The 26,629-nt window shown below is 49.5% G+C and overlaps 1 protein-coding gene across 2 annotated transcripts; it reads right to left on the bottom strand.

The window, feature by feature from the left end:
• Positions 1–1,195: 1,195 nt before the first annotated feature.
• LOC144119237 (E3 ubiquitin-protein ligase MARCHF3-like) lies at positions 1,196–24,019 on the bottom strand. Of its 2 annotated transcripts, none has more exons than XM_077651907.1 (5): positions 23,670–24,019; positions 14,548–14,763; positions 14,073–14,418; positions 5,771–5,929; positions 1,196–1,650 (listed from the first exon to the last, which is right to left on the bottom strand). In XM_077651907.1, the coding sequence occupies exons 2-5, from the start codon at positions 14,702–14,704 to the stop codon at positions 1,497–1,499; spliced, it is 816 nt and encodes a 271-aa protein (XP_077508033.1). In that variant the 5' UTR covers positions 14,705–14,763; positions 23,670–24,019; the 3' UTR covers positions 1,196–1,496. The 2 variants fall into 2 exon arrangements, with proteins under 2 accessions (XP_077508033.1, XP_077508034.1); XM_077651908.1 differs by having other exon boundaries at positions 23,891–24,019.
• Between the last annotated feature and the right edge of the window lie 2,610 nt (positions 24,020–26,629).

Here is a 26,629-nt window from a genome sequence, read left to right as displayed (position 1 = left end):
TTTTTTCTCTTCCTAGAACACAAGTGGCAGTGAGGAGAGGTCATCCTTGTTACACGCGTTTTTTTTTATCCGGTGGCGAATCGCGCGGTACCGGGAATCGAACCACACGCTTCTTGCGAGCGAAGCTCTACCTCTCATGTACAACATTCTTGGACAAAGTTTTGAATATTAGAAAATTGTAAGACACTGTCATGGAAATATTGAAGGTAATGGTCCATTCTTCCGGTGTGTAGCAAAATCTTTTTTCAATCGCTCTCATTAAGCACTTAAGACTGCCATAGAAAACCAATGGAGAAAGGTTTTGACGATAGCAAAAACATTAATAGCAAAAAAAATGCACGTCGACGGCAGATCTGCGGATATATTGATGGTTGCAGTGAAATCTTAAAATATATGAAAAAATTGCGCTCAAACTATTTCCTGTTCAGGAATGCCTTTGTCGAGGATTGTTGGGTATGCGCCAATCCCAAGCACCGACACGCTGATCCTTTATATCTCTCCGCTGAGGGGTGTTACCTTCATGTTGCATTTCGAGATGTTTTGCCGCCAAAGATAAAGATTTGAGACAGGGTGAAGAAAAGGATGAAGACAGGGTGAAGAACCGAAAGACACTGACAGGTAAAGGTGCTTATATAACGGAGCAAGCCATTCTGTCCCAAGTGTAGTCACACCTGATCTAACAGAAATTTAGAGATGTGTGCGCGAAGAACCGTGCCATACACCACTATCATTCTGCGCCTACCTAATTCCCATTAGGATTCCATGATTGGAATAATATCACGTCATCCGCTCGCTTTTGTCAGCACCTGCCGCTGTACCTAATCAATTACAGGTAACCCTTGCCGAAGCTGCAGCCAGGTGTCTCACACGCTATACATAGTTTGCACCGACATCATAGCGGCCACCATCTTCGGTTCCAGGATGCACGGCGAAAGCGTGGGCGTTTCCCTCGCCAGCCGGTTCCCGCATACACTGTGCAGGTTGTAGCCTGTATAGCCAAAGATGGCACCCGTGACGTCACGTGAAAATTATATGTAAACAAGTTTTATGCGAAGAGGCCTCACTGTAGCTTTGCTATGCTTAACTGCCGGGTCCATCGCGAAGCTGGGAGCTATGTTGGGACGGAGGCGTTTCTCTTCCGCCCACTGCCATGCACACATTCGTGGAGGGACCAGGGTACACAATGCACATTGGCTGGTTTTGCCCCTTGTGGGCTCGCACATGGAACACATGGACAGCTTTATTACTCACTCGCACTCTACAGGCACCCTTCATGAGGAGTGCCACCCGGGTGGCAATTTTTCCTTCTCTAACCCCCTGTGTGGACCCCTCCCTTTCGACCCGGTGTGGAAGGCCGCTGTGGTGCTCAGCGGACGGAATTGCCGCGCTTGTGTGGTGGTTTAATGTCTGTGTGTTGGTGTACGACAGGGCGAGAGCGCTCCACACTGTCCCTCGGTTGGTGCGTGCACACCGTGACGGCGGTCGGTGGTGGCGCGTCACACGGCGGTGGAGTAGATGATCAGCGTACTGCTGGTCGACTTTGGTGGTGACTCCTTGGGCGGAGTGCCGGGCGAGCCGGGGGCCTCCTTGTCCGCAGTGACCTCCTCGGTGGCGTCAAGCTCGGCCGCCTCCTCCACCACCACTACGCTACTGCAAACACAAACGCCCGAAGGCAAAAAGCTTAAAACCCCTTCGCAAAAAATTCCTGTCAAACGAAGCAGCACTAACACAGGGCACGCGGAGCTTTGCCTTGTTTTCTGTGCCGCCGTGTTAGCGCTGCTTTGTAAGCCTGCAGCCAAGAGTCCGTTCTCTCATTTGCCACAGGAGTGCCACAGACAACGAATAGTGCAGCTATCGTACAGACAGCTTTGCCGGCTTTATAACACTTGAAAGCAACCAACACTGGAGCTCAGGCGTTGGACGTTCCGCTTAGATGCTCCTAAATTACACTTGGACAGCGAAATACAAGGGTTGACAACCGAGACGTCGCCTGTAAGGGGGCGCCCTGCGCCGATGTGGCGCGCACACATTACTAGCCATGTTAAGCACAGCTAGTGGCAGCCAGGAGGCACTACAGTTCGTCATGAACTGCTTCACCGCTTGGGCAAACGGCGCAGTTGTGTATAGTTGCCAGCTAAATGTGCTCTACGCAGAGGTAATGAAGCATACCTAAATTTAATCGAGCAAGAGCTGCCATGCCAAAGGCAGCATGGCTAATATTTTCTCCTGCACGATGTAACAAAATGCAGGCTATGCTCTCAAAGGTATGCAGTAAGCAGGAGCAACGAGGAAAGGTGCCAGAACTCTAAAGACAATAAAAAGAGAAGGTGACTTGATTTGATGTGAAGTACGCATTGAAGAGACCTAAGTCTAAGTTTATTTTTTTCCGTTTCTTGCCCAGCCGTCTCTACGGACAGCCTTTATGTTCATACGGGAAGTAAAGCTCTGGGCCCATGTCAGGCTCAGTTACGCCCTTTACTCAAAGTCAGAATGTTATTAACGATGAAATGTTATACGTTGATGTAAAAGTGATTAACGGCGATAATAAATACTAGATAAAAATCTGTTCCAGATAAAGAGTATGAACGAGGTGAATGCTGCAGTGTCGTTGCTGTACATTTACGGAAAGTGTACTTTTCTACTGCTGCCTGCTGCAGGGCGTTCCAGGAAGCTATGAAGCTTCAAGAGTCAAGCTTCACACTTGGAGCAATGGAGTTCCAGCGTACTGTTAAATGTGTTAAAGAAGTACGGACAGGGAATTTCAGCTTTGTGCGAAGTCTTGTACTGTTCCTGGCAATGCAAACTCCACCGCGTATCAATGATTGCTAAGATGCAAAATATATTTTAAACTGATATTAAAGTTCGAAATAGCCAGCAGACCCCGACACTCAACTTGGCGACGTTGACAGCACAGTGACGCAGTCGCTACAGCCAAAATGCTATTACGTATTGCACCCGGAGAGGAACAGACAATTACTTAATCGAGCAAACCGTGTATTTTTTAAGTCCTACCAGTAATGAAACTCAGTCAAAATCCACCCAGAATCGGTGGCCGGTTTCTGGCGTTGTGTTTGAGATGCCAGCTGCTTGTGGCGCGCAACTTTTGCGTCGAACAACTTGGGGGTAGTTTATCTGAATGCCAAAAAGTTGGGCCTAATCAGTGCGCCAAATTTCGATGCGTGTGCACTGCGGGAATTTTCTAACTGTCATGATCGAAGATGTTTAAAGCCTGCCCACAAACAACAGACCGCCCTTCGAGCGTCTTAATCGTTATTGTCGTTTTCATCACAAATGAAGTTCGTGCATATCGTAGTTCCGCTGCTCCATGGGCCAAGGAAGGGATAGCGACAACTGTCACGCACAAAAGCGCTCACTACCATACAGGAGCGCCTCTATCGCACAAGCACACGTGGCACATTCTCCAGGACACCCACTGTTATCCGGTCATTACAGAGTCACTGTTCAATGAACTATCGGGCCCAGTACGGACGCGCCCGATGAAAGGGCCGCATGTAAGCCGTAGCAGCGTGTAACACGTGACTGCGCAGGGTGCATTCTCGCAAGCGCCGGCTTTCAGCCAGCATGTACAGCATTCACGTGGGCCATCAGTTTTTTGTAACGACATATCACGATATAGACGTCGTTGGTACCATTCAAAGGTCCTCAGACATTTATAAATGTGAATAAGGCTACAAGTCCCTTCCTTCTTTCCTGGAAAGCAAGAGTACAGGGAGCACCCATAAGTCCAGAAGGTCTTAATGCGCGATACTGTAGACACCAACTGTTGAGAAACACTGCTTCTTGATGAATTAGCTACAGAGTACGCTGCGTAAACGAGACACACTGCTTCTTGATGAATTCAATACAGGGTACACTGCGTAAGCGGGGCAGCCTGTTTTTTGATTAATTCACTAAAGGGTAGGCTACGTAAATGGGCACACTGCTTCTTGATGAATCCACTAGAGGGTACGATGCATAAACGGGACGCACTCCTTCTTGATTAATTGTACAGAAGGACACCCTGCGTAAACGGCACACACTGCTTTTTGATGAATTCACTAAAAGGTAGGCTGCGTGAATGGGCGCACTGCTTCTTGATGAATTCACTAACGGGCACGCTGTATAAACGGAACACACTGTTTCTTGATGGATTCAGTAGAGGGTACGCTGCGGAAAGGGGGCACACTGCTTCTTTATTAATTCACTAAAGGGCACGCTCCGTAAACTGGACACACTGGTTCAGTTCACTGAAGGGTACTTGTATAAGCGGAGACATTGAGCATCTGTTGGTCGTGATGGAAAATGCGTGGTTGAAAGATGCACTCATTTTCAGCAGCCGAGAATCGTCTGTTTTATGACTGTTATTGTAATGCAATGTTAAGAAAACAAAGGCAAAAAATTGCCCCCTGGATACCTAGCAAAGCTAAATACGGCTTAGGTTCGCGCTAGCCCGTTCGCCTTTTTTTAACTTTGTCTCCTATGCAGCAATCACTTCCGCGTCCGTGAAAGACGTCTTTCTGTCCACTGCGCAAATAGCCATTCAACACCATAGCGACCATTTTCAGCGCGCAAGAGCATTGGAGCAGGACGTAGCTAACGTGGTTAGAGCTTGAGCGATGACGAAAATAAAATGTCCGTTCAGTATTTGTGCTTTGGTTTCTCTATTCTGAAACGCACTTTGTTAACTTATTTTCAAATTAAGTTGCGTCAGACAAACCAAGGTTTAAGGTCACCGGTGGACCAAAAATACCTCTTTGCAATAAGCACAATCCGCTCATTTCTGCGCGGTGTCTTCTGCTACGTTCACGGGGAAACTTACATTGTGCATTTCCAGGCTACAGGGTCTTGCACTTTCAATCATGTAGTGAGCCATTTACGACCCCGCCGAACCTCAAAATTTGCGTAGAGGGCAGGAGAAGAATCATTCCCGCCTGTTTACGGCTTGATTTGCGCCTTAAGTGCCAGAAAATATTAATAAAAAGACGACCCTGTGTCCTGCCTGCTAACTTCTGGCATCTCCTGTGCTCTCTCTAAAAGGCACATTTCCCGAGTGCAAAGAAAGTTTAACCTTATTTTTGAAAAATTTGTTCGGGGTTCAAGAATCGAGTAAAATCGATTTCCACCAGAAAACGCCTGTTTACACTGCACAGCACAAGTACGGATCGAGGCCAAACTAAGGATGCATATACTGCATCCTGTGATGTTCTCTGGCATCGGGGTTTTAAATGTTCCCATGAAGCGACTAAAACACCCCCAATAGAGATCCTTGGCCTCAACAGCATATAGGCAAGCCCCGAAGCATAGATCGACGCATTTGTTCTTATCCGTGAGTACGCCGTGTGGTTGATGACTTCAGTAGCGCGACGAGAGCGTGGCCAAAGAGTGCCATTGCAAACGTTTTTGGCGTGCAGGAGTCGGGATCAAAGACCTCTTTTTGCATGAATTTTACCCCAGAGATGCCCAAAAATGGGAAGTTAATACCCACTAGAAAACCGATTAGCAACGGCGGTCGTGGCGATCGAACCCCACACCTACATGCCAGGCAGATGCTCGCGTGTAGTTGTGAACCGCATGAACCAATTAGCCTATAGCAGCACCCATGTATCCTTATGTTCAAAACGCTGATGCCGCTGCTGTGGTGAGTGTTCGATTGTCGCGCCACCTCGCGTGATCTATTTTATGCACGTCAAAGTCTCTGGTCAGTACAGGCTGAGCTCTGCTCACAGGATGATTCTCCTGTGAGATTCGACTATCGACTAGCGGCACGTACCTCAGTCCCTCGTCCATGTCTCCGCTGGGCGACGCCTCGGGCTCACCCACGTGGTGCGCTGTGGACGGCAGTTCGTCGCCCATGGACGCGTTGGTCTTCACCAGCAGGTTGACGTGGAAGTTGTGCGACCGCCACTGCTTCCAGATGGTGTAGTGGTACCTGCGGGTCCAAAAGACCGGCCTTGGAATAAAAGCGCTTCCCGTCGCCCTTGCCGTCGTCAGACAGCACACACAAGGCCGCACGCTGCTGCCGGGCACCGAATCGCCTCTGCACTACCGCAACGGCGCGCATGCACGATGCAGATGAACCTCCAAGAGCACGAAATCGCTCGAGGCAGCGGCGGCCGCATTTCAATGGGGCTATTGAGAAATCGGTACTCGTTAAAAAACATCTTAAATTCCTCCGCAGCCCTCCGAAATGGCGCGCTTCGTAGCCCATAATGTTACATTGGCAAATGAGAATACCTTAACCACTAATCTATTAGCACCACTAGGGAAGGAGATATGCTCAAGAGGGGCTATGCCATCTCCAGTCATGCACACTGAGCGCCCCGTAGCAGCCTATTCATCGAAAGTTGAATACGGATGTTAATGAATCATCAAAGTCATTAATTATCAAATTAATAAATATAGCATATTCTAAATTATAAGTTGCCCACCGTTTCTCAGAGAAATAAAAGAGGATTCCAGGATGGGAAGTCAGTTTTTTTCTTTAGTAACACTACTAAGCGTACTTTCCGATTTCGGGCATAAGTATGTAGGTACAACCTTTGCCAAAAGTAACCAGTCTGTATGATTTGCTTCTCATTCGAATTGTAGAGCCCTTACATATTCCCTAAAGATAAAAAAATTCTCGAAAAGTGACGGCAAGGGATCTCCTTACCATAGAGATTTAGAGCATGGGGAACGGTATAATAGCTTTAGTATACGACTGAGAACCAAACCGTCTAGACTGGTTGCTTTTGGCTAACGCTGTACGTTCCTGAAGCCTGCTTTGTGGCAGGCAGCCCTTACAAAAATGGTCTAAAGGCATTCTATAGACTTCTCAGTCTCTTGCCTTCCTATAGATATTTCTTTTTGTCCATTCATAGTCTATAGACAGTCTATAGACAAAAATCTACTAAATCTACAAGGCCATAAACTATATATTGCCTACAGACTGTCTATAGGATTTGTTTTGCGTATAGACTCTTCTCTAAGGTTTGTCTATACACTTTATAGAGAGAACTCTATGGACACTCTATAGAGTGTCTAAAGAAATTTTTGTAAGGGAGCCCACCTGTCCACCGGGCTGTGGGCAATCTACCAGGTGTGTACACCTGGCAAGCCTGGGTGCTGGGTACACCTGGACGAAGGCCTTCACGGTAAATGCCTTCAGGTCAAAGGCTTTTAGATCAAAGGCCTTTAGATCAAGCTCTTTTAGCACGTAAGGACCTTAAGTGCCCACTGTAACTAGTGCTAATGCACGACTCCGCGCTTAGCCATGTTTAACCGTCTGCGTTTTTTTTTTCGCCTGCATACACTAGGCCGCGAGGTGCGCATGTGCCCATCTATTCTAACCCTTTATTGCAATGGCGGAGGCACGGCTAGGGAGTCAACAACGGCCTAAAACTGACATCGGGTACAGCACGCCACCGCGAACGTGCCAGCCAAGACACTAGGCAGTCACAGAGCACGAATGTAAGTCATCTTCCTAAAAGCTCCTCCATTCCGCCATGATGACGTAATATAGCCGCTGGCAATAGTAGTGTCAACTCCGCCTCTCAAGGCAGTGCGACACACGGTCAGATTGATGGCGTTGGATTTCTTTGGAGCAAGAGCTACATATGGCCATAGAGCGACAGACTTAATGTCTTCAACACAAGTCTATGAAATTATGAGATGCAAGTGAAGTATGCATTTCAAGTAAAAATATTAGGCAGTGATGTGAAGTTATATTTCTGTCATGCAAACTTTGATGAAAATTATCTATATATTTATGCTGTGAGGCTCACAACACTAAAATATTCAAGAAATTTTAAATATACAAAACGTTCATTGTTTTATTGCGTGAACTATCTGAAAGTTTCCATGCTTTCACTGATAAAAACCTAGCTCTACAAAAAAAAACGTTGCTGCCTCGTCGAAAGCAGCTATTTTCTGGATTTATTCTCACCAATTATTTTGATTGAAAGTGTTCAAAGTCGCAAACACATATACTAACATCAATGTACTTCTGAATGGTATAGTCAATGCGGAATTTCAATCCACAAGAAAAATGGTGATATGTAAAACTCTAATCAGGATGGCAGCGATACTTTTAAAAAATGTGAATACCATTAAAGACAAAAACTGGCTAATATGTACTTTGTGCACAAAACTGATTCTAAAATAAAGTGACTGAAGGCAACGCATGAAAATAGAGTTGCACCCGGATAATGTTTTCAGCTACAAAAGAAAACCTTCACTAACGAAGGCTCACGTGAAACTGCGCAGAAAAGTTCAGCAATGCTTAGACATATCCAACAAGCACGGCAATCTTATTTCCGCTGTTGAGGAAAAGCGCCCGACAACATCTTACATCCCGTAACTTGTCCCGCTTAACCGCCAAGGGGGCTATTGGCTTCACTGCACAGTACCATGCGAAACACAGGTTCTTTTTCCGGGCAGAACGTCTGTATATTTAAACATGGCAGGACCAAACTCCTTGCCACATAATGTAGAGCCGTGGCAGATAGAAAACAGTGCTCCCCAGTGGACAACAGTTGTTTGAAACTTGTCTTTTGAGCTATTCATCGTCAAAACTAAAACTAGAATATCTGACATCATTCTGAGGCTCATCCTAATTCTTCCATTTAAAAATTTCGGAAATATAGGGTCGACGCAGACCTTTTCAAATTGACATGAATACTCAGAACGACCGCCTCGGCAGATCTGTAGTATTATCATATGGCCATTAAAATTATTTTATGGCCTCTTTAAAAGGCGAGTCCGTCGCCCGCACCCTGCGTGCCGCTCTCTTTCGGTCTGTGTTTTTACGAGTCCACAGACACCTTAAGCCTGTATATTGTGACGCCCACGAAGAGGCGATGCCTATTCAATTTGGTCGGCATCGCTGAGTACGCAGAACGGGAGGAGAACGAGGTGGATGCGTCTCGTGCTCGGCAAGCGGACCCAGCTGGTTTCAGTCGCCCGTCGTAACATCTTGGTGGCGGTGCGTGGGTGGAGGTCCTTGCCTCCGGCGGGAAACTAGTCTGCGCGACCGATGGGGTGAGGTCCCTGGAAGTCGACCGCCTGGTGAGATACCCCTGCCTGTTGTCATGTTAGGGAACAAAGTGAATGTGCTAGTGGATGGTGTACCTGTGGTGGCTTTAGTGGATACCGGTGCTACTGTTTCAGTTATGAATGCTGCTTTAAGTGTCACCTCGGACGTAAAGATTTCTTTCAATGGGACAAAAGTGTCCAGTTTTGTGGTGTGAGTGGTGAACCGTTGCCTGCAATTTTTAGTGTGTAGTGTTAATGTTTTTGTGAGTGGTGAAGTGTTCAGCACGGAAATGGCGGTGCTCGCCCGATCGACGCAGGAGATTATTCTTGGCCTCGACTTTTTTCAGATGTGTGGCGCTAACTTCTACTATCACGCCGGTGAGCTCAGCGTCGGCAAATGTTTTACCACTGGCCTTGCGGAAGGCTCGTGCAGTGCAGAGTGTGTGTTCTGTGTTACCCGAGATACTGTCGTGCCTCCTTCTTCGGCTGTATGCGTACCGGTTTCCTGCCCCGATACCACTTTCGACGTTTTTGATGCGACTGTGGAGCCGAACCATTTGAATTGCATGAAGAATATCTCGGTTCCTCATGCCATGGCTTCCGTCCCAAAAGGACACACTGAACTATGCACAGTGAATTGTTCGACAGAATCTCGTTCTGTCTGAAAGCTTGAAGCTTGCGTTATGCTGCCAAGACTCGCCGCGTATCTGTTGCCTTCGTTACGACGCCTTGGGCGCAGCAGCGCCCGTGCTTTACGACGAGTCACAGTTACTTCGCATGATCGACAACTCGCTTTCCAAGCATGAGCGCTGTGCTCTGTTGGCTTTCCTCTGGCGACACTCCACTGTGTTTGACTTTTCACTGCCCGGCGGCCCATCTTCCATCCCCTCGTCTCGGAACCTGCACAGGGTTGATACTGGCGCCTCACATTCGGTATGACAAAAGCCCTACCGAGTGTCTCCGTCTGAACGCAAGGTGATCAATGAACAAATGAAGATGTTAACCAAAGGTGTTATACAAGGGGTCGTCGAGTCCCTGGGCTGCTCAAGCAATTCTTGTTCGAAAGAAGGATGGATCATGGCGTTTCTGCGTGGATTACCAGTGTCTAAATGCCGTCGCAGGAAAAGACGTATACACCCTCTCTCGAATCGACGATGCCGTCGACTGCCTTTTTTCAGCCTCCTACTTCTCTTCTATTAACCTCTGGTCGGGGTATTGGCAAATCCCTATGCGTCACGCGGACAAAGATAAAACAGCGTTTATTACACCTGACGACCTTTATGGATTTAATGCAATGAAATTCGGCCTTTGTAATGCGTCCGTCACCTTCGAGAGATTTATGGACACTATATTGCGTAGAAATGGGAATTATGCATGTGTTACCTAGACGATGTTGCCATTTTCGGAAAAAGTGAGCACAACAACCGTTTAGCTCTCGTCCTGGACTGTATGCGCAAAGCTGGCCTTGTGCTTAACTCTGAAAAGTGCTGCTTTGGTGCCCGTCAAGCGTTAGCGCTTCGACACCTCGTTGACAATGACGGCGTCAGACCTGATCCACCCAAGGCTGCAGCTGTCGAGTCGTTCAAGCCACCACAGTCGGTCAAAGAGCTGCGAAGATTCTTGGGCTTATGCTCTTACGTTCGTCGCTTTATTCATCGCGTTGCGGACATCGCATACCCCGTGACAGACCTGCTTCGGAAAGATGTGGCTTTCGAGTGGACCCCTGAGTGAGACTCCACCTTCCGCCAAATAAAATTCCTTCTCACATCCCACCCTGCACTTGGCCACTTCGATCCCTCCGCCCCCACAGAGATTCATACCGACACCAGTGGTCCTGGCCTCGGCGCTGTGCTCGTCCTACGCTTCGACAACAAAGAGCACGTTGTTGCGTATGCGATTCGCTCGCTCAGTAAGCCGGAGCGCAATTATACGGTCACCGAGCAGGAATGCCTCGCCGTCGTCTTCGCCACGCAGCATTTCCGTTCGTATCTCTACGGACGCCCGTTCACCATCGTCACCGACCATCATGCCCTCTGCTGGCTCGTTAACCTTCGTGACCCGTGTGGGCGCCTTGCAAGGTGGGCTCTCCGGCTAAAAGAGTGACTACACAGTCGCCTACAAGAACGGTCGCCGGCACGGTGACGCGGACTTCGCGGTTGCCCCTTCCTGAGACGGAGTCTAACATCGATAATTTCGACCACTGCGTCACGTCAGTGTCACCGTTTTTTCCTGAGTTCCCACATTCAAAGCGGCAAAGCAGAAAGATTCAACCCTGCGGTCTCTCCTTGGGAAGGCTGAAGACCCCTCCGGTACAAGCCACTTCTGTGTGCGAGATGGTCTCCTATGGAAAAAAAACTTTTCTTCTACAGGCCAGCGCTTCGTCCTGGTAGTTCCGACGAGCCTGTACAACTCTGTCTCGCAGGCCATGCACGACGACCAAACATCTGGACATCTTGGGTCGGCACGAACGCTCCACCGTACCCAGTAACGCTTCTATTGGCCAAAAACGCGGGCCACGACTGAGCGGTACGTCGCCAGCTGCAATCAGTGTCAACGGTACAAGCGCCCTACTAGCGTTGCATCTGGTCAGCTTCACTCTGTGACACCACCGGCTGCATCGCTCGAGCATGTGGGCATAGATCTCCTGGTGCTCATTTCCCAAATCATATCACGGGAACCTCAGGATAGTGGTTTGCGTTGATTACCTTGCTCGGTATTGCGAAACGGGGGCCCTACCATCGTATATGCAGCGCTCCATAGTTCTCCGCCATGGACCCCAAAAAGTTATCATCAGTGACCTTTGTCGGCAGTTGGACCGCTGACGTCATGGAGCAGCTTCTCCGTTCCTGTGCATCGCATTTTCTTAACATTCCTCGCCTTACCATCCCCACACGAATGGGTCAAATGAGCGCACGAACCAAACGATCGCTAACAGGCTGTCAATGGGCGTTGATTCAAAGCACGAAAACTGGGACAGCGTCCTGCCGTTCAACACCTACGCTTTCAATACCGCGCGCCATAAGGCTACTCGTTTAAGCCCCTTCCTTTTACTATATGATCCCCCCCCCCCCCCCAGCTACACCCCGGGCCCCATACTACCATTTTCTGGCGAGCCTCATGAAGATCCCTCTATCGCCGAGAAGGGTAGATGAGATTAGGTATTTGCGGGAACAGGGCGGACGCAGCTGGCACAGAACACGTTTAATTGGAGGGATATGGGAGAAGCTTTTGTCTGGCCGTGGCTGTAACTTAGCTGGTGACGATTATCAATACGAAAGCACTAATCTGGAGGTCCAGAGCCTAATAAAATTGTATATGAGCGATGTATGTCCGCATAAAGAAAAGATCCAGAAAAAGAAACATCAACATCCACGACTGAGAGTTGAACCCGCGCGGCGCAAACATATCAACTTCAAAGGGGAGGAGGAGGAGAGGGACTTTAATGAAAGGTCGCTGCACAAGGCCACTAGGCTATCGGCACAGCCTAACACGCCCCGTGTTAAACTGCACCAGATTCTCGAGCTGTTCACTGCAGAGCGTCGTCTTCAAGCTCGTTTTTCATCTTGATTTGTGATACAATATATCATTAACTCGCATTTGGTTCCTCATACCGACTGCTATCTTCTAGTCTCAGCGTACGCCTACCATTTTCTATTCCATTCCTCGCTGCTTTGGGCGCACTTTTAATCCCTCTCGTCAGTCTCGAAACATCTGCCCCAAATGTCACGTACTCTTATATAAAAGCCCAGGCTGAAAGCACTCCCCCTCCCCACCCCTTCCCGTTTTATTTTTAACTTACAAAGAAGGGAAAAAATACGGCTCCATTTAGTGCAGAAATAGCTAGGATGCCCGCTTTGAAAAAGGAATCCGGTACAAAGACAAAACTTCTGAGTCATCGCTTTTTAGTTATTTTCTTCCCTTCCAATCAAACTCCTATTAATAAGTACTAACTTGTTCACAGATAAAAGCGCTCATGCCTGATTCTTCCTGTGAAAAAGATGGGCATTCGCGCGTATTACACCGCCATCGCTCAAGGCGAGACAGTGGTAGTACTGGTTGTAATAAACCTGTCCTTTTCACCTTCCCTCTCATCGACGTGATTGCTGTGAATGCGCCAGATTCAATATTGCTTTCGAATGTACGACTCCAGCAGTAGTCATTTAATACACAGACATTCCATACATTCAAGTCCTCCGCGCCGAGACAAGAGAAGCCGGGACTGGACCTACCTTCCTGTCACAATAGTCCTAGTCACCGATCTTTCATATCTGCCCCAGCCAATTATCCACTTTAACTGCTCCTTCGTTACATGCTTTACTGTACTTACTTTATCCTTTCTTTAACGCCTGAAGAGCCCTGAGGGTAGGATAACTGAACTGAAACACCTTTCATTTAATGTACAGCAATCAAATGCACTATTATGCGCTACCAGGAGGATGTGGGTCCAAGCTGCTCTAGGCAATCAGCGGACCCTTTCTCAGTAACAAATAATTTGTGCTGATGCGAACTCAGTATATTAGTAAGAGGTTATGATTAAATGAAATATGCAGTAAATGTTACGCAAAACGCCCTGTATATCACCTTCCCGGTCCGTGGTTCGTGGACCGTCCACTACGGTGTGCTGCGTTTTTGCGTCTATGAGTCCGTAAGCGAAACTATATCCCAGGCGTGAATCATGGAATGGGCCATACTATGCCGTAACACATTTTGTCAAGGAAAAGCAAGGCATAATTTGCTCGCACTCATGGTGAATCACTCTGCGTTCACGATGCATGATTCCCATGGTTCCCTATTCATCTCTTACTGCTTGCTCCCCAGCGCCCTCCGGAGGATTGCTATCATTCAGGTGCATTCACACATGCCAGTCCTGGTCGCAGCCAACCGACTTTGGCAAACTCGCTGCAGTCCCTCTCTGCTTTCGTAGTTCTGCAGAAGTATTTAAAAAATCGACCGAAATCGGTAGCGAGGCGACCTTATACCTGGTCTCTTAAGGCGCAGGGCTCAAGGTCAGGTCTAGGGCGCTTCCTGAGGAGAGAGGCGTGCACATGGTTTGCATGTACCTGTAGAGCAGGGTGACCCATACGCAGAATACGACAAACAGCACGATGGTGATGAAGACGAGCCCGGCGCTCTCCCACGTGGGGAAGCCCTCGTGGCTGAACTGTATGGCGCCCTCCGTGCAGAGCCACAAGGAGAAGACCACCAGGGGCGTGAGGAGAAGCAGGGCGACCATGTCGCCCACCAGGTTCTGCTTGTCCTCGCGTGTGCTCGAGTTCATAAGCCATTCATGGAAGCCCTTGGGGCGGCGTGCCGTCATGTAGTGGTACTTGCAGATCTCACACTGGTCGATAGCTTGGTTTCCCAGCCACGTCTCCAGGCAGGTCTTGTGAACCTTGGCCAGTGAGCCTGCGGGAGAAGCGCTCCAGCTGAAAGACCGGCGGGTCCAGGTGAGGGGGTGGTCATGCAAACCAAAACGGTTATTTGGGCCAAAGGTGTGCCGCATCATAAACGCAGCAGCGGGGGAACAACACTCGCCTTTGCACTTGCATGGCGCCAGCAGGGATTCCGTGCTGACCCCACAGAAGCAGATGCGACAGATGTCGCCATTGCTGCAGGACTGCACCTTGGAATCGACGCTATGTTCGGACAAGTTCTCCGGCGGCGGGGTCACCTCGGGCTGCTCGGAAACCATCGAGGCGGCGGCGGCACCCTCAGGCGCCCATGCTTCCTCGCCGGATGCGGCCCGATGCCCTGCACAAGTCGGGGCCACCGCTCAGGTTCACATCAATCTTCGCCTCAGAGCGTTCCTCCCCATAACTTAAGGGCCTTACTATAATTAAATGGCGTCCTCAGACGCTGAAGAGAGTGAAAGCAGCGACTGGACCTTTTGTTCCCTTTTTCAAGGTGTCTATACTTGACGGCCGCCGCCTGTTTTAAATTCAGCCCCATCGTTGACAGTAAAGCATTATATGTCCGAGTAGCACAGAAGCCGTCCGCTGCAGTGTATGGCACGAAATTCGGATGATGCCTGTACGATGTCACAAGGCAAGAAAGCGAACATGTGTTGTGAATGATGAAACGTAACGTACACCCACCGCGGTGGCTCCGTGGTTAGGGCGCCTGGCCACTGATCAAAAGTTCGCGGGTTCGAACCCGACCGCGGCGGCTGCGTTTTTATGGAGGCAAAACGCTAAGGCGGCCGTGTGCTGTGCGATGTCAGTGCATGTTAAAGATCCCCAGGTGGTTGAAATTATTCCGGAGCCCTCCACTACGGCATCTCTTTCTTCCTTTCTTCTTTCACTCCCTCCTTCCCTTGCGGCGCGGTTCAGGTGTCCAACGATATACGAGACAGATACTGCGCCATTTCCTTTCCCCAAAACCATTTATTATTATTATTAACGTACTGTGACCTAGGAGTCTGGTGGTCAGACATGACTCATCGTCATTCTTCAACGTATAATGGCGCAGCACTTTGCAAGTAACGTAATTTGAGGTATACAGTTTCTAAAAAGTATGCGTAATCAATCATGATGCGTAGCGAGTCATAACTCAATAACTGTGCAGCGTAGCAAGACTCAGCACTTTACATGCAATGTAATGTAAGGTGTATAGAGTTTGTACAAACATTACGCATAGTCATGCCTCGTAGTCCCAGTCATGAGTCAATCATTCTGCAACGTAGCAAGACTAAGCGCTTAACAAGTAACGCAATGTAAGGTGTATAGAGCGTGTACAAAGTATGCATATGCCTCGTAGTCATAGATAGCCAAGACTCATCCTATAATGCAGCATGACGCGGAACTTAGTGCTTCCTCATTCTCACACGCAGTCTTAAGTATCTCTGCCGTGTTTTTCTTTGGCATCGTTGATGAAGCGCCGCGGATAGGCTCTGACTAATACCTGGTTTTTGAGGAAAGGAAATGGCGCAGTATCTGTCTCATATATCGTTGGACACCTGAACCGCGCCTTAAGGGAAGGGATAAAGGAGGGAGTGAAGGAAGAAAGGAAGAAGCGCCGTAGTGGAGGGCTCCGGAATAATTTCCACCACCTGGAGATCTTTAAAGGCGGAACCGCATGGCGCGATTCATGCGCGATTGACGCGCGGATACTGGGACGCGCGCGTCGTTTTGACGCGTTCCCAGCACGAAATCGCGCCGCCGCGTGCTGCTGTCCGGAGTAGAAAAAAACGCTTCGCGCGGCGCGTCCGGGGCGCGTCCGCCAATCAGATTTCAAGTAAGTCACGTGGTATTTGGTCACGTGGCATTTCTGGTTTTTGGTTTTGCCACTAGATGGCCCTACTCTCTGCGCATCTCGACGGAACCTCTTCGGCGCATTTTTTTTTCGCTCTGCAGAACCGGCGCGCACGTGAAAAACACGTGCTACTGTTTCGTGCGCGCATTGTGTTCATCGAAAATGGAGAAAGCAGTCTTCAACGAGGCCCTTATCACGGAAGTGGAGAGGCGTCGCGTCCTGTGGGATATACGCGACCGCCTCTTCTGCTCTGTAGTAAGCGCCCGACACTCCATTTTCTATGTCGAGTTGTAAACAAGCAGCGGCCTCTTGGCATGCAGAAAGTACATAGTCGCAGTTTCGCACACACTCTTCCTGCTTGAAATTAAGCTTGGTAAATATACTTCGAAAAAAAAAATGTCGTTGTGTAATTACACTAAGATAATTTCTATTGCAGTGTTGTGTAAGTTTAAGGGCATATTACATATGCGGTAGCAGGGACAATTCATGTCGTTGGGAGTTACGTTGTCTGGCAACCCGGAAAACGCGCCGCTCCCCTTTTTTCGTGCGGGTGCTCGCGCGTTGCCGTCAACGCGCGAGCACCCGCACGAAAAAAGGGAAGCGGCGCCTTCGCGGCGCGTTTTCCGGGTTGCCAGACAACGTAACTCCCAACGACATGAATTGTCCCTGCTACCGCATATGTAATATGCACTTAAACTTACACAACACTGCAATAGAAATAATCTTAGTGTAATTACATAACGCCATTTTTTTCCGAAGTATATTTATCAAGCTTAATTTCAAGCAGGAAGAGTGTGTGCGAAACTGCGACTATGTACTTTCTGCATGCCAAGAGGCCGCTGCTTGTTTACAACTCGACATAGAATATGGAGTGTCGGGCGCTTACTACAGAGCAGAAGAGGCGGTCGCGTATATCCCACAGGACGCGACGCCTCTCCACTTCCGTGATAAGGGCCTCGTTGAAGACTGCTTTCTCCATTTTCGATGAACACGATGCGCGCACGAAACAGTAGCACGTGTTTTTCACGTGCGCGCCGGTTCTGCAGAGCGGAAAAAAAATGCGCCGAAGAGGCTCCGTCGACATGCGCAGAGAGTAGGGCCATCTAGTGGCAAAACCAAAAACCAAAAATGCCACGTGACCAAATACCACGTGACTTACTTCAAATCTGATTGGCGGACGCGCCCCGGACGCGCCGCGCGAGGCGTTTTTTTCTACTCCGAGCAGCAGCACGCGGCGGCGCGATTTCGTGCTGGGCACGCGTCAAAACGACGCGCGCCTCCAATTATCCGCGCGTCAATCGCGCCTGAACCGCGCCATGCGGTTCCGCCTAACGTGCACTGACATCGCACAGCACACGCGCGCCTTAGCGTTTTTCCTCCATAAAAACGCAGCAGCCGCTGTGGGGTTCGAACCCGGGAACTCCGAATCAGTAGTCGAGCGCCCTAACCACTGAGCCACCGCGGAGGGTGGATAGGCTGTGCAAACGTTTCACTACAAGAAACGGGAGGTGAAGCCAAATTATCAGGCTACTCCTCATACATTAGGATCCGTACAGACAAACCAAATGAAATAACCGCGCTGGTTAGAAGAAGCACAGCAGTCATCGAGCATGACGCTCAGATCGACCACATAGACCACGTCCTGGCCGAACTCATTCCAACGAAGAAACACCAGCATGGCCTATTTGTACTCAATATCTAATGCAGGCCCAGACAGAAGGAAGTCCGTTTCAAACCCCTTCTTCTGAAAACTCTAAAAATCACCTTGGTAGTGATGTGAGACACTAACGCTCAGCACACGGCATGGAGATACAAGAAAGACCTAGCCAAAGGCAGGAAACTCTAGCTCGACGTGCTGCAGGAGGGCTTCACTCTACTGACTGACCCCAAACCCCAACAAGAGCGGGCAACAGCGCCCCTCGGATGCGTCCCCTGACCTCACATTTGTTAGCGATGTAAAGGATGTAAACGAGGTAGCGTGGGTCAACATCCAGGAAAACCTGGGCAGCGATCATTTTATACTGGAGACGGTGGTAAGCGCAGGCCCCACCAGGAAGAAGGCCAAATGCTTGCACTTGGTTGCATGGGGCACCTTCCGCAACGTAAGGGACCACAACAATTCAACTTAAATCACAGACATTGACGACTGGGCTAAATAATTAAGACAGCGCGTTAGAAAGGCAACTAAGACAATATAATAGGACACTACCGTTGAAAAGGCGGACAGCCGCCTCCTTCATATCTGTGAAGACAACTAAATCTGGAAAAGAGACTTCGAAAACAGAAGCTAAATCGAAGCCTAAAGAGGATAGCCAGCGTTTCGATGGAGGCGAAACGCGAAGGCGCCCGTGTACTGTGCGGAGTCGAAAACTGATTTTCAGGAGAGGGAATGAGCCGCCGCGGTGGGTCAGTGGTTAAGGCGCTCGGCGACTGAGCTGGAGTACCCGGGTTTGAACCCGACCGCGGCGGCCGCGTTTCGAGGGAGGCGAAACACAAGGCGCACGTTAAAGATCCCCACGTGGTCGAAATTATTACGGAGCCCTCCACTACGGCACCTCTTTCTTCCTTTCTTCTCTCAGTCCCTCCTTTATCCCTCCCCTTACGGCGCAGCATAACCCATACGTGTTAAACAAAATCTCCCCGGACGTTCAGCCAGAATGCAAATGGTGTCAGGAGCTGGCAACCAATGACCACATATTATAGAGCTGGAGCATAGCGCTGCCACCGGTGGATATTATGTGCGATCCTTCTCTCGAGCAGTGGGAGGCCGTGTTGCCAGCTCAGACCCGGTCGTCCAGACCAGGGCCGTTGAGTGGGCCACCCTGGTCGCCGTCAGCCATGGGTTAATGGCCACACTCTAAAGGAGCAAAAATGGAGTAAAACTGTCCTCTAGAACACACCCTTTTATAAAAAGATGTGCGCTAGAGGACAGTTTACTCACTTTTTACTCCCATATAGGTGTATTTGAGTTTAGGAGTGCATCTAGCACGGAATCCTCCGCACATGCATTCTGACAAAAATAGTTTTTCCATCCATCCATCCGGTGTCCACCGATATATTGGAGACATATACTGCGCCATTTTCTTTCCTAAAAAAAACCAATTTACCAAAAGAAATGACGCAGTTAACTGTCTCACATATCTCGGTGGACAGCCGAACCTCGCCTTAAGGAAAGGAGAGAGAGCGACAGAGAAAAATGCCACATGGTTGCGACGTCGCTCCGGCTGTTGCAAGGCTTCTTTCTCGGAGCCGAGTTTGCTCGCTCATCCTAGGCCAGTAAAGCTGTCGCTTTTACAATGGCACTTGCTACGCTATCTACTAGACCCCGACGTTTGCAAATCCACGCAGAAGCGCAACCTTCAGAAAACCCAACACCAACACCAAGGTCCAGTGGAGGACCTCATGAAGGAGACCCAAGAAAGATACATAAGCGACACCAGCACGGATCCACTCCCTGATTACACAAGGGCAGGGAACCCAAAACTGAACGAGCCCATAAGCGAATCGGAAATCACGGCGTAAATAGCCAAACAAGACCAAATCGGCACCGTGTCCCGACGAAGTTAGCAACAAAGTGCTGCGTAACCTGCATAACAATTCAATCATAGCCTTCCCCAACTTCATAAAGAAATGTTGGACAGAGGGAAAACACCCAAAACAGTGGAAGCCCGCCCAGGTCGGAATAATTCCTAAACCAGGCAAGGCACTCCCAACAAGATACCTCAGGCCCAACGTAATGCGCCGGGAAACTAACGCCTTCACTTACGGCGCGGTTTGGGTGCCTACCGAGATATGCGAGACAGGCGTCATTTCCTTTCTTTGAAACCAGTTTTAATTTTCCTTGCCTTACGGCGCGGCTCGGGTGTCCACCAAGATATGTTTCCTTTCCTTAAATTTTCTGGGCAACGCGTCGCGCTGAACGGGCAATGGCGTTCCGCGGATTCCTTGGTAATGCAGCAACACGCTGTCGCGTCCAGCTGTTAAAGATAATAATAATAATCTTTAACAGCTGGACGCGACCGCGTGTTAAAGATTATTGCGTCCTCCAGGGAGCCCTCCACTACGGCACCTATTTCTTCCTTTCTTCTTTCACTCCCTCCTTTATCCCTTCCCTTACGGCGCGGTTCAGGTGTCAGCCGATATGCGAGACAGATACTGCGCCTTTCCCCAAAAACCAATTTTTCCTCTTTTATTCCCTCCTTTATCCATTCCCATACGGCGCGGTTCAGGTGTCCAACGATATATGAGACAGATACTGCGCCATTTCGTTTCCCTCCAAAAACTTCATATTATTATTATTATTATTATTATTATTATTATTATTATTATTATTATTATTATTATTATTATTATTATTATTATTATTATTATTATTATTTTCAAGCGTCCTCCAATTTTCTTCTTTCACTCCCTCCCTTTATCCCTTCCCATACAGCGCGGTTCAGGTGTCCACGAAGATGTGGGACAGATACTGCGCCATTTCCTTTCCTCAAAAACGAATTTTCAATTCTGCAAACGTAAACGTAATCCATCTCGATTTGCGCTTCCGCTCCATGATTGGACCCGCCGCCGTGGCTCAGTGGTTAGAGCGCTCGGCTACTGATCCGGAGTACCCGGTTTCGAACCCGACCGCGCCAGCCGCATTTCAGTGGAGGCGAAACGCTAAGGCACCCGTGCGCTGTGCGATGTCAGTGCACGTTAAAGATCCCCAGGTGGCTGAAATTATTCTGGAGCCCACCACTACGCACCTCTTTCCTTTTTTTCTCTTAGTCCCCCCTTTATCCCTTCCCTTACGGCACGGTTCAGGCGTCCGCCGATTTGACAGATACTGCGCCATTTCCTTTCCCCATAATAATAATAATAATAATAATAATAATAATAATTGGTTTTGGGGGAAATGAAGTGGCGCAATATCTGTCTCATATATCGTTGGACACCTGAACCGCGCCGTAAGGGAAGGGATCAAGGAGAGAGTGAAAGAAGGGAGGAAAAAGAGGTGCCGTAGTGGAGGTCTCTGGAATAATTTCGACCACCTGAGGATCGTTAACCTGCACTGACATCGCACAGCACACGGGCGCCTTAGCGTTTTGCCTCCATAAAAACGCAGCCGCCGCGGTTAGGTTCGCAAAATAATAATAATAATAATTGGTTTTTTTGGGGAAAGGAAATGGCGCAGTATCTGTCTCATATATCGTTGGACACCTGAACCGCGCCGTAAGGGGAGGGATAAGAGAGAGAGTGAAAGAAGAAAGGAAGAATTAGGTGCCGTAGTGGAGGGCTCCGGAATAATTTCGACCACCTGGGGATCTTTAACGTGCACTGACATCGCACAGCACACGGGCGCCTTTGCGTTTCGCCTCCATAAAAACGCAGCCACCGCGGTCGGGTTCGAACCCGGGAACTCCGGATCAGTAGTCGAGCGCCCTAACCACTGAGCCACCGCGGCGGGTTTTGCAAAAAAAAAAAACCAACTTTCAATTTTCACGATTGGCTATCATGAAATGCCCCGCCGCGGTGGCTCAGTGGTTAGGGCGCTCGACTACTGATCCGGAGCTCCCAGGTTCGAACCCGACCGCGGCGGCTGCGTTTTTATGGAGGAAAAACGCTAAGGCGCCCGTGTGCTGTGCGATGTCAGTGCACGTTAAAGATCCCCAGGTGGTCGAAATTATTCCGGAGCCCTCCACTACGGCACCTCTTCTTCCTTTCTTCTTTCACCCCCTCCTTTATCCCTTCCCTTACGGCGCGGTTCAGATGTCCAACGATATATGAGACAGATACTGCGCCATTTCCTTTCCGCCAAAACCAATTATTATTATTATCATTATCATGAAATGAAGGTGGGAGTGAAAGAGGAAAAGCAATTCCTCATGCCTCCCCCTAGTACGCCCGCACATATCGTCTGCTCCATGAGCCACAATGGCGTGGGAGGTCGCCAACGCCACGCCTCGATTTCTGTATTTTTTACTGGCTCAAGCCAGCGATGGCGGGCGTGTGAGGTCGATGAGGTCAGTCACAAAAAGGTTTGGTTTATGGTTTATGGGGTTTAACGTCCCAAAGCGACTCAGGCTATGAGAGAGGCCGTATTGAAGGCTCCGGAAATTTCGACCACCTGGGGTTCTTTAACGTGCACTGACATCGCACAGTACACGGGCCTCTAGAATTTCGCGTCCATCGAAATTCGACCGCCGCGGCAGGGATCGATCTCGCGTCTTTCCGGCCAGCAGCCGAGCGCCATAACCACTCGGCCACCGCGGCGGCTTCCAATCACAAAAAGCAAAAAGAAAGAACCATACTTAACAAGGAATCGTTAAATTACTGATGGCCAGAAGTGGTTCCTCCGGCACACGCCAACACGCAGGCGGCACGTGGCCAGGTGCCCTACTAGAAATGACTGTTACTGCAACCTTTCCTTTCCGGTAAATCGATTTCTCATTCGTATACTTAAGCCGGAGGTTCTCAGCATGGGTTCCCGACAAAAGCTATCGCATTCAAATACCTTTAGCCGATTGTGGTACGGAAAGATCCCCAATAGTTTGTTTTCTAGTGCAAAACGTACAAAAACGAAGCGAAATATCAGGCATGCTTCCTTAATTTCTTCAGAGCGGACACGGGATCCTTGGCTTGGATTATGTGCAGGAGCTCCGCAACTTAACCTGCCAAGGTCAACGTCAGCATTTGAGCTCAGAGTGTTGACTTGAACTAGTGGCGCAAGCGGTGATAGCTTTGAGACACGAATGACGGGAAGGGGTGGAAGGGGGCAATGCTTACGTTTACATTAGGCAATATTGACCATTTTGCACTAGGCTTTTGCAGAACGCATAAGAAATAATTAGCAGGCTCTAATCCTTACCCAATATTGTCAAACACAAGCTCGAAACATGCGGGACTGTAAATACGCATTAGCTCAGCTGCGGAAACAACTACACGTAAGCGCTAAAACTAAATCCTAAGGGCATCTCAGGCGATGACAACAGAGGGAATATCAGTTGTCAGCAAGAGCAGGTTTTTTTTTTTACTCAAATTAAAACAATCATGCACTGTCGCGAAAGAAACGACGGGACGGGGGAACAACGTTGCTTGTTTCCCGCGACATACTGCGTCTAAAATTCACGCATGGTAGCCGTTAAGTCGCGAAATAAAACGACCTTCTATAGGCCTCAAGACTCCGGAGCGTGGGCGTATGGCGCCAGACTGCCATCGACAAGCGTCTATCCGAAAGAACGCGCTGGACGCAAGAAGGTTAATATCAAGAGACCAGCGCGCGTTAGCCGAACCACGAGGCCCGCATCTGATGAAGACAGCACACGCACAAGCACTGGGCTGCAAATGCGGCTTGCAGCAACGCGACCAGCTATCGCGACTCCGCGAGAGGAGAGATATATAGAGAGAGAATTGCACTTATTCACCACTGCGCTCCAGCCTCGCAGGTCGGTGGGGGTCACGGCGCGAGAACAGCGGAGGTCGGGGGGGCTCAATCCGCTGGAGGACCGCAGCTCGCAACGACCGCGCAGCGTAGAGCTAGCAGCAGGCACAGGCAGCAGCAGGAGCGCCTCCTGGGCTCGTGTTCGAACAGCCGCGTGCCAGCAGCCGGCGCCGGCCCGGTGGACGCCTCACGCTGAGGGCTCACCGTTTCGCGTCAGCTTGAGGCGGCGCCGGAGATGTGGCGGCGCTCTCGACTCCGGCTACGGCGATGCGAAGCGTCGCAAGGCTGCCGATGAGCGAGCTTGGAGATGGCGAAAAAACTGCGCGCGCCGCACGTGCATCTGGCGGCGCTGCCGACTCTGGCCAAGCAAATGGTGCAGTGGATTCGAAGAAGACACGTTGAGAAAAATTAGCTAGTAAGCAATGGTCACGGCTCCAAGGTAAAAGGGATGCCACTAATTGTACGTGCAGGCACCATGATATGGACAGGCGCTCATTCCGCCCATATACACGTGCACAGACGGCCTTGGAACCGGAGGCGCCTGCTGTTCAACCAGTAGAGTGGATTGTGCAGTGGTTATTGTCCTCCAGATCTAGCACATGCCGATGAGAGGGAGTTGGCTAGGGTTTGGTGCAGGAGTAGATTCGTGCAGGACGTGGCCAAAGCTGTCGAGCCGCACGCATCAGGCTACAGGGCATTCCTTGGCCACCGGGCTTGGCATAGCGACGTAAAAGAAGACGAAGTTCCTTTCCCTGCGCCTGTAAAAACTTTCTTGCTAAATATAATTTAGGGAAAGGTACCTTTCCGAAATGTTCAGGAACTCTTGACTGTGCCCTGTTGACATCATATCACGGGCATTCTCTTAGAAGCTGCACACATTGATTTTGTGTTCACAATTAAGCGCGATGTCCTATTTTGCACATCTGACGCGATGACTTAGCGGCTTTGGCGTTCGGCTGCTGAGGAGTACAAGTTCGCGAGATTGAACCCCGGTCGCAGCAGTCGCGTTTCGATTGAGGCGAAGTGCAGAAGACGCCAGTGTGCTCTGCGATATCTCACCCTATGTGCTTGAAATTAAACCACGGTTGGTTGGCCTGAAATCAAGATCGCACATACCCACTACGGCGGGGTGGACAATAATAATAATAATAATAATAATAATAATAATAATAATAATAATAATAATAATAATAATTGGTTTTTTTTGGGGGGGGGAGGAAATGGCGCAGTATCTGTCTCATATATCGTTGGACACCTGAACCGCGCCGTAAGGGAAGGGTAAAGGAGGGAGTGAAAGAAGAAAGGAAGAGAGAGGTGCTGTAGTGGAGGGCTCCGGAATAATTTCGACCACCTGGGGATCTTTAACGTGCACTGACATCGCACAGCACACGGGTGCCTTTGCGTTTCACCTCCATCGAAACGCGGCCACCGCAGTCGGGTTCCAGCCCGGGGGGTGGACAAGACACAGGCGGTGAATTGCTGGAAACAAAATCGTATAGAGGGGTAAAAAAGTAACAGTGTACGCCATCCAGTACCGCGCTTCTTTCTTTACTTCTTTCATTCCCTCCTTACCCAAAAACTTACGGGAATGAAAGAAGCTGATACGATAAAACTGGTCAGAAATCTGGTGGTCAGCAGAGTCACCTACTCGCTCCCGTACCACCCCATGAACAAGCAAGAAAGGGAACAAGCTGACACGCTCTTAAGAAAAGCATACAAGACGGCGCTACACCTGCCTAGAAACACGCCAAACGACTGCTGCCGCAGGGGCTCAGCAACACCTTCAGCGAACTAGGAAGCACAGCTCAAGATGCAGAATTCCAGACTCCGAACGTCGGCCGCCGGCCGAGCACTCCTAAAGAGGTTTGGTTACGACATGGAAGGGTATTTTGATCGATCCGCCGATATCCCCGACCACATCCGTAAAACCCTCCAAGTCTGTCCTATACCAAAGCACATGGACCCGAATATCCACGCGGCTAGAAGACAGGCGCGGGCAGATTATGTGGAACGCCATTTGGCTAAACTAGAAAACACAGTGTACACGGACGCAGCGCTTTATCCGTGGGATAAACGCACAAGAATAATAAATGCCGCCGCAGCAGTCGTGTATTACGCCGGCAAACCGATCACATACGCAACCCTACGGGGCCACACGGTAGCAGAGGGGGAGGAAGTCGCCGTTGCACTAGCGGCGGCCGAAGGCTATCGGAGAAACAAATCACTGATCATGTTAACCGACTCGAAATCCACATGCAGGAACTACGGGCAAGGTAGAGTCTGCAAGGCGGCCCTAAGAATCCTCCTCGAAACAGGGCCCCCTAGCCAAAAAGTAACCCACAAGATACTCTGGATACCGGCACACAAGGGGATAGAGGGCAACTCTTGGGTGGACAGATTAGTTTGCGAGATCACGTTCCGAGCTGAGCTGTTGGAGACCCTAGAGAACCCTACCGTAGTGGAGCCAGTATATGCGGAGCTGCTAAATTGCTACAGAGGACAGAGGCTCAAGTACCCTCCGCCACACAACTCATTAACACAACAAGAAGCACTGAACTGGCGGAGGCTGCAAACAGGAACATTCTTCAATCTATACATTCTACACAAAATGTACCCTACACAATTCAGGGACACATGCCCGTTACCACATTACATGGGAGTGCAAACGCAATTATGCATTCCACAAACTCAAAACCCCGAGTGCGGAGCAATGGGATGGTCTGCTCATCAGCAGCGAGCTCACAGCCCAAAGGGCCCTTGTGCAGCACGCATGCGAAGCAGCAAGACTCAGCGGAGCCCTGGAATAGGGGCCCGACCTTGCGAAGAGGCCAGACGTCAAAGATGCAGACGACGGCCCACCGCTAATCTCATTGAGATTTCAATAAATGTTTTTCTCTCTCTACGGGACGGTTACCACTGGTTAACGCGAGATTCAGCGACAGC

This window comes from Amblyomma americanum, chromosome 2 (genome assembly GCF_052857255.1).
Source record: "Amblyomma americanum isolate KBUSLIRL-KWMA chromosome 2, ASM5285725v1, whole genome shotgun sequence".
Taxonomy (NCBI): domain Eukaryota; kingdom Metazoa; phylum Arthropoda; class Arachnida; order Ixodida; family Ixodidae; genus Amblyomma; species Amblyomma americanum.
Note: the sequence above shows the minus strand (reverse complement) of the source record. Positions and strands in the feature narration are given on the sequence as shown.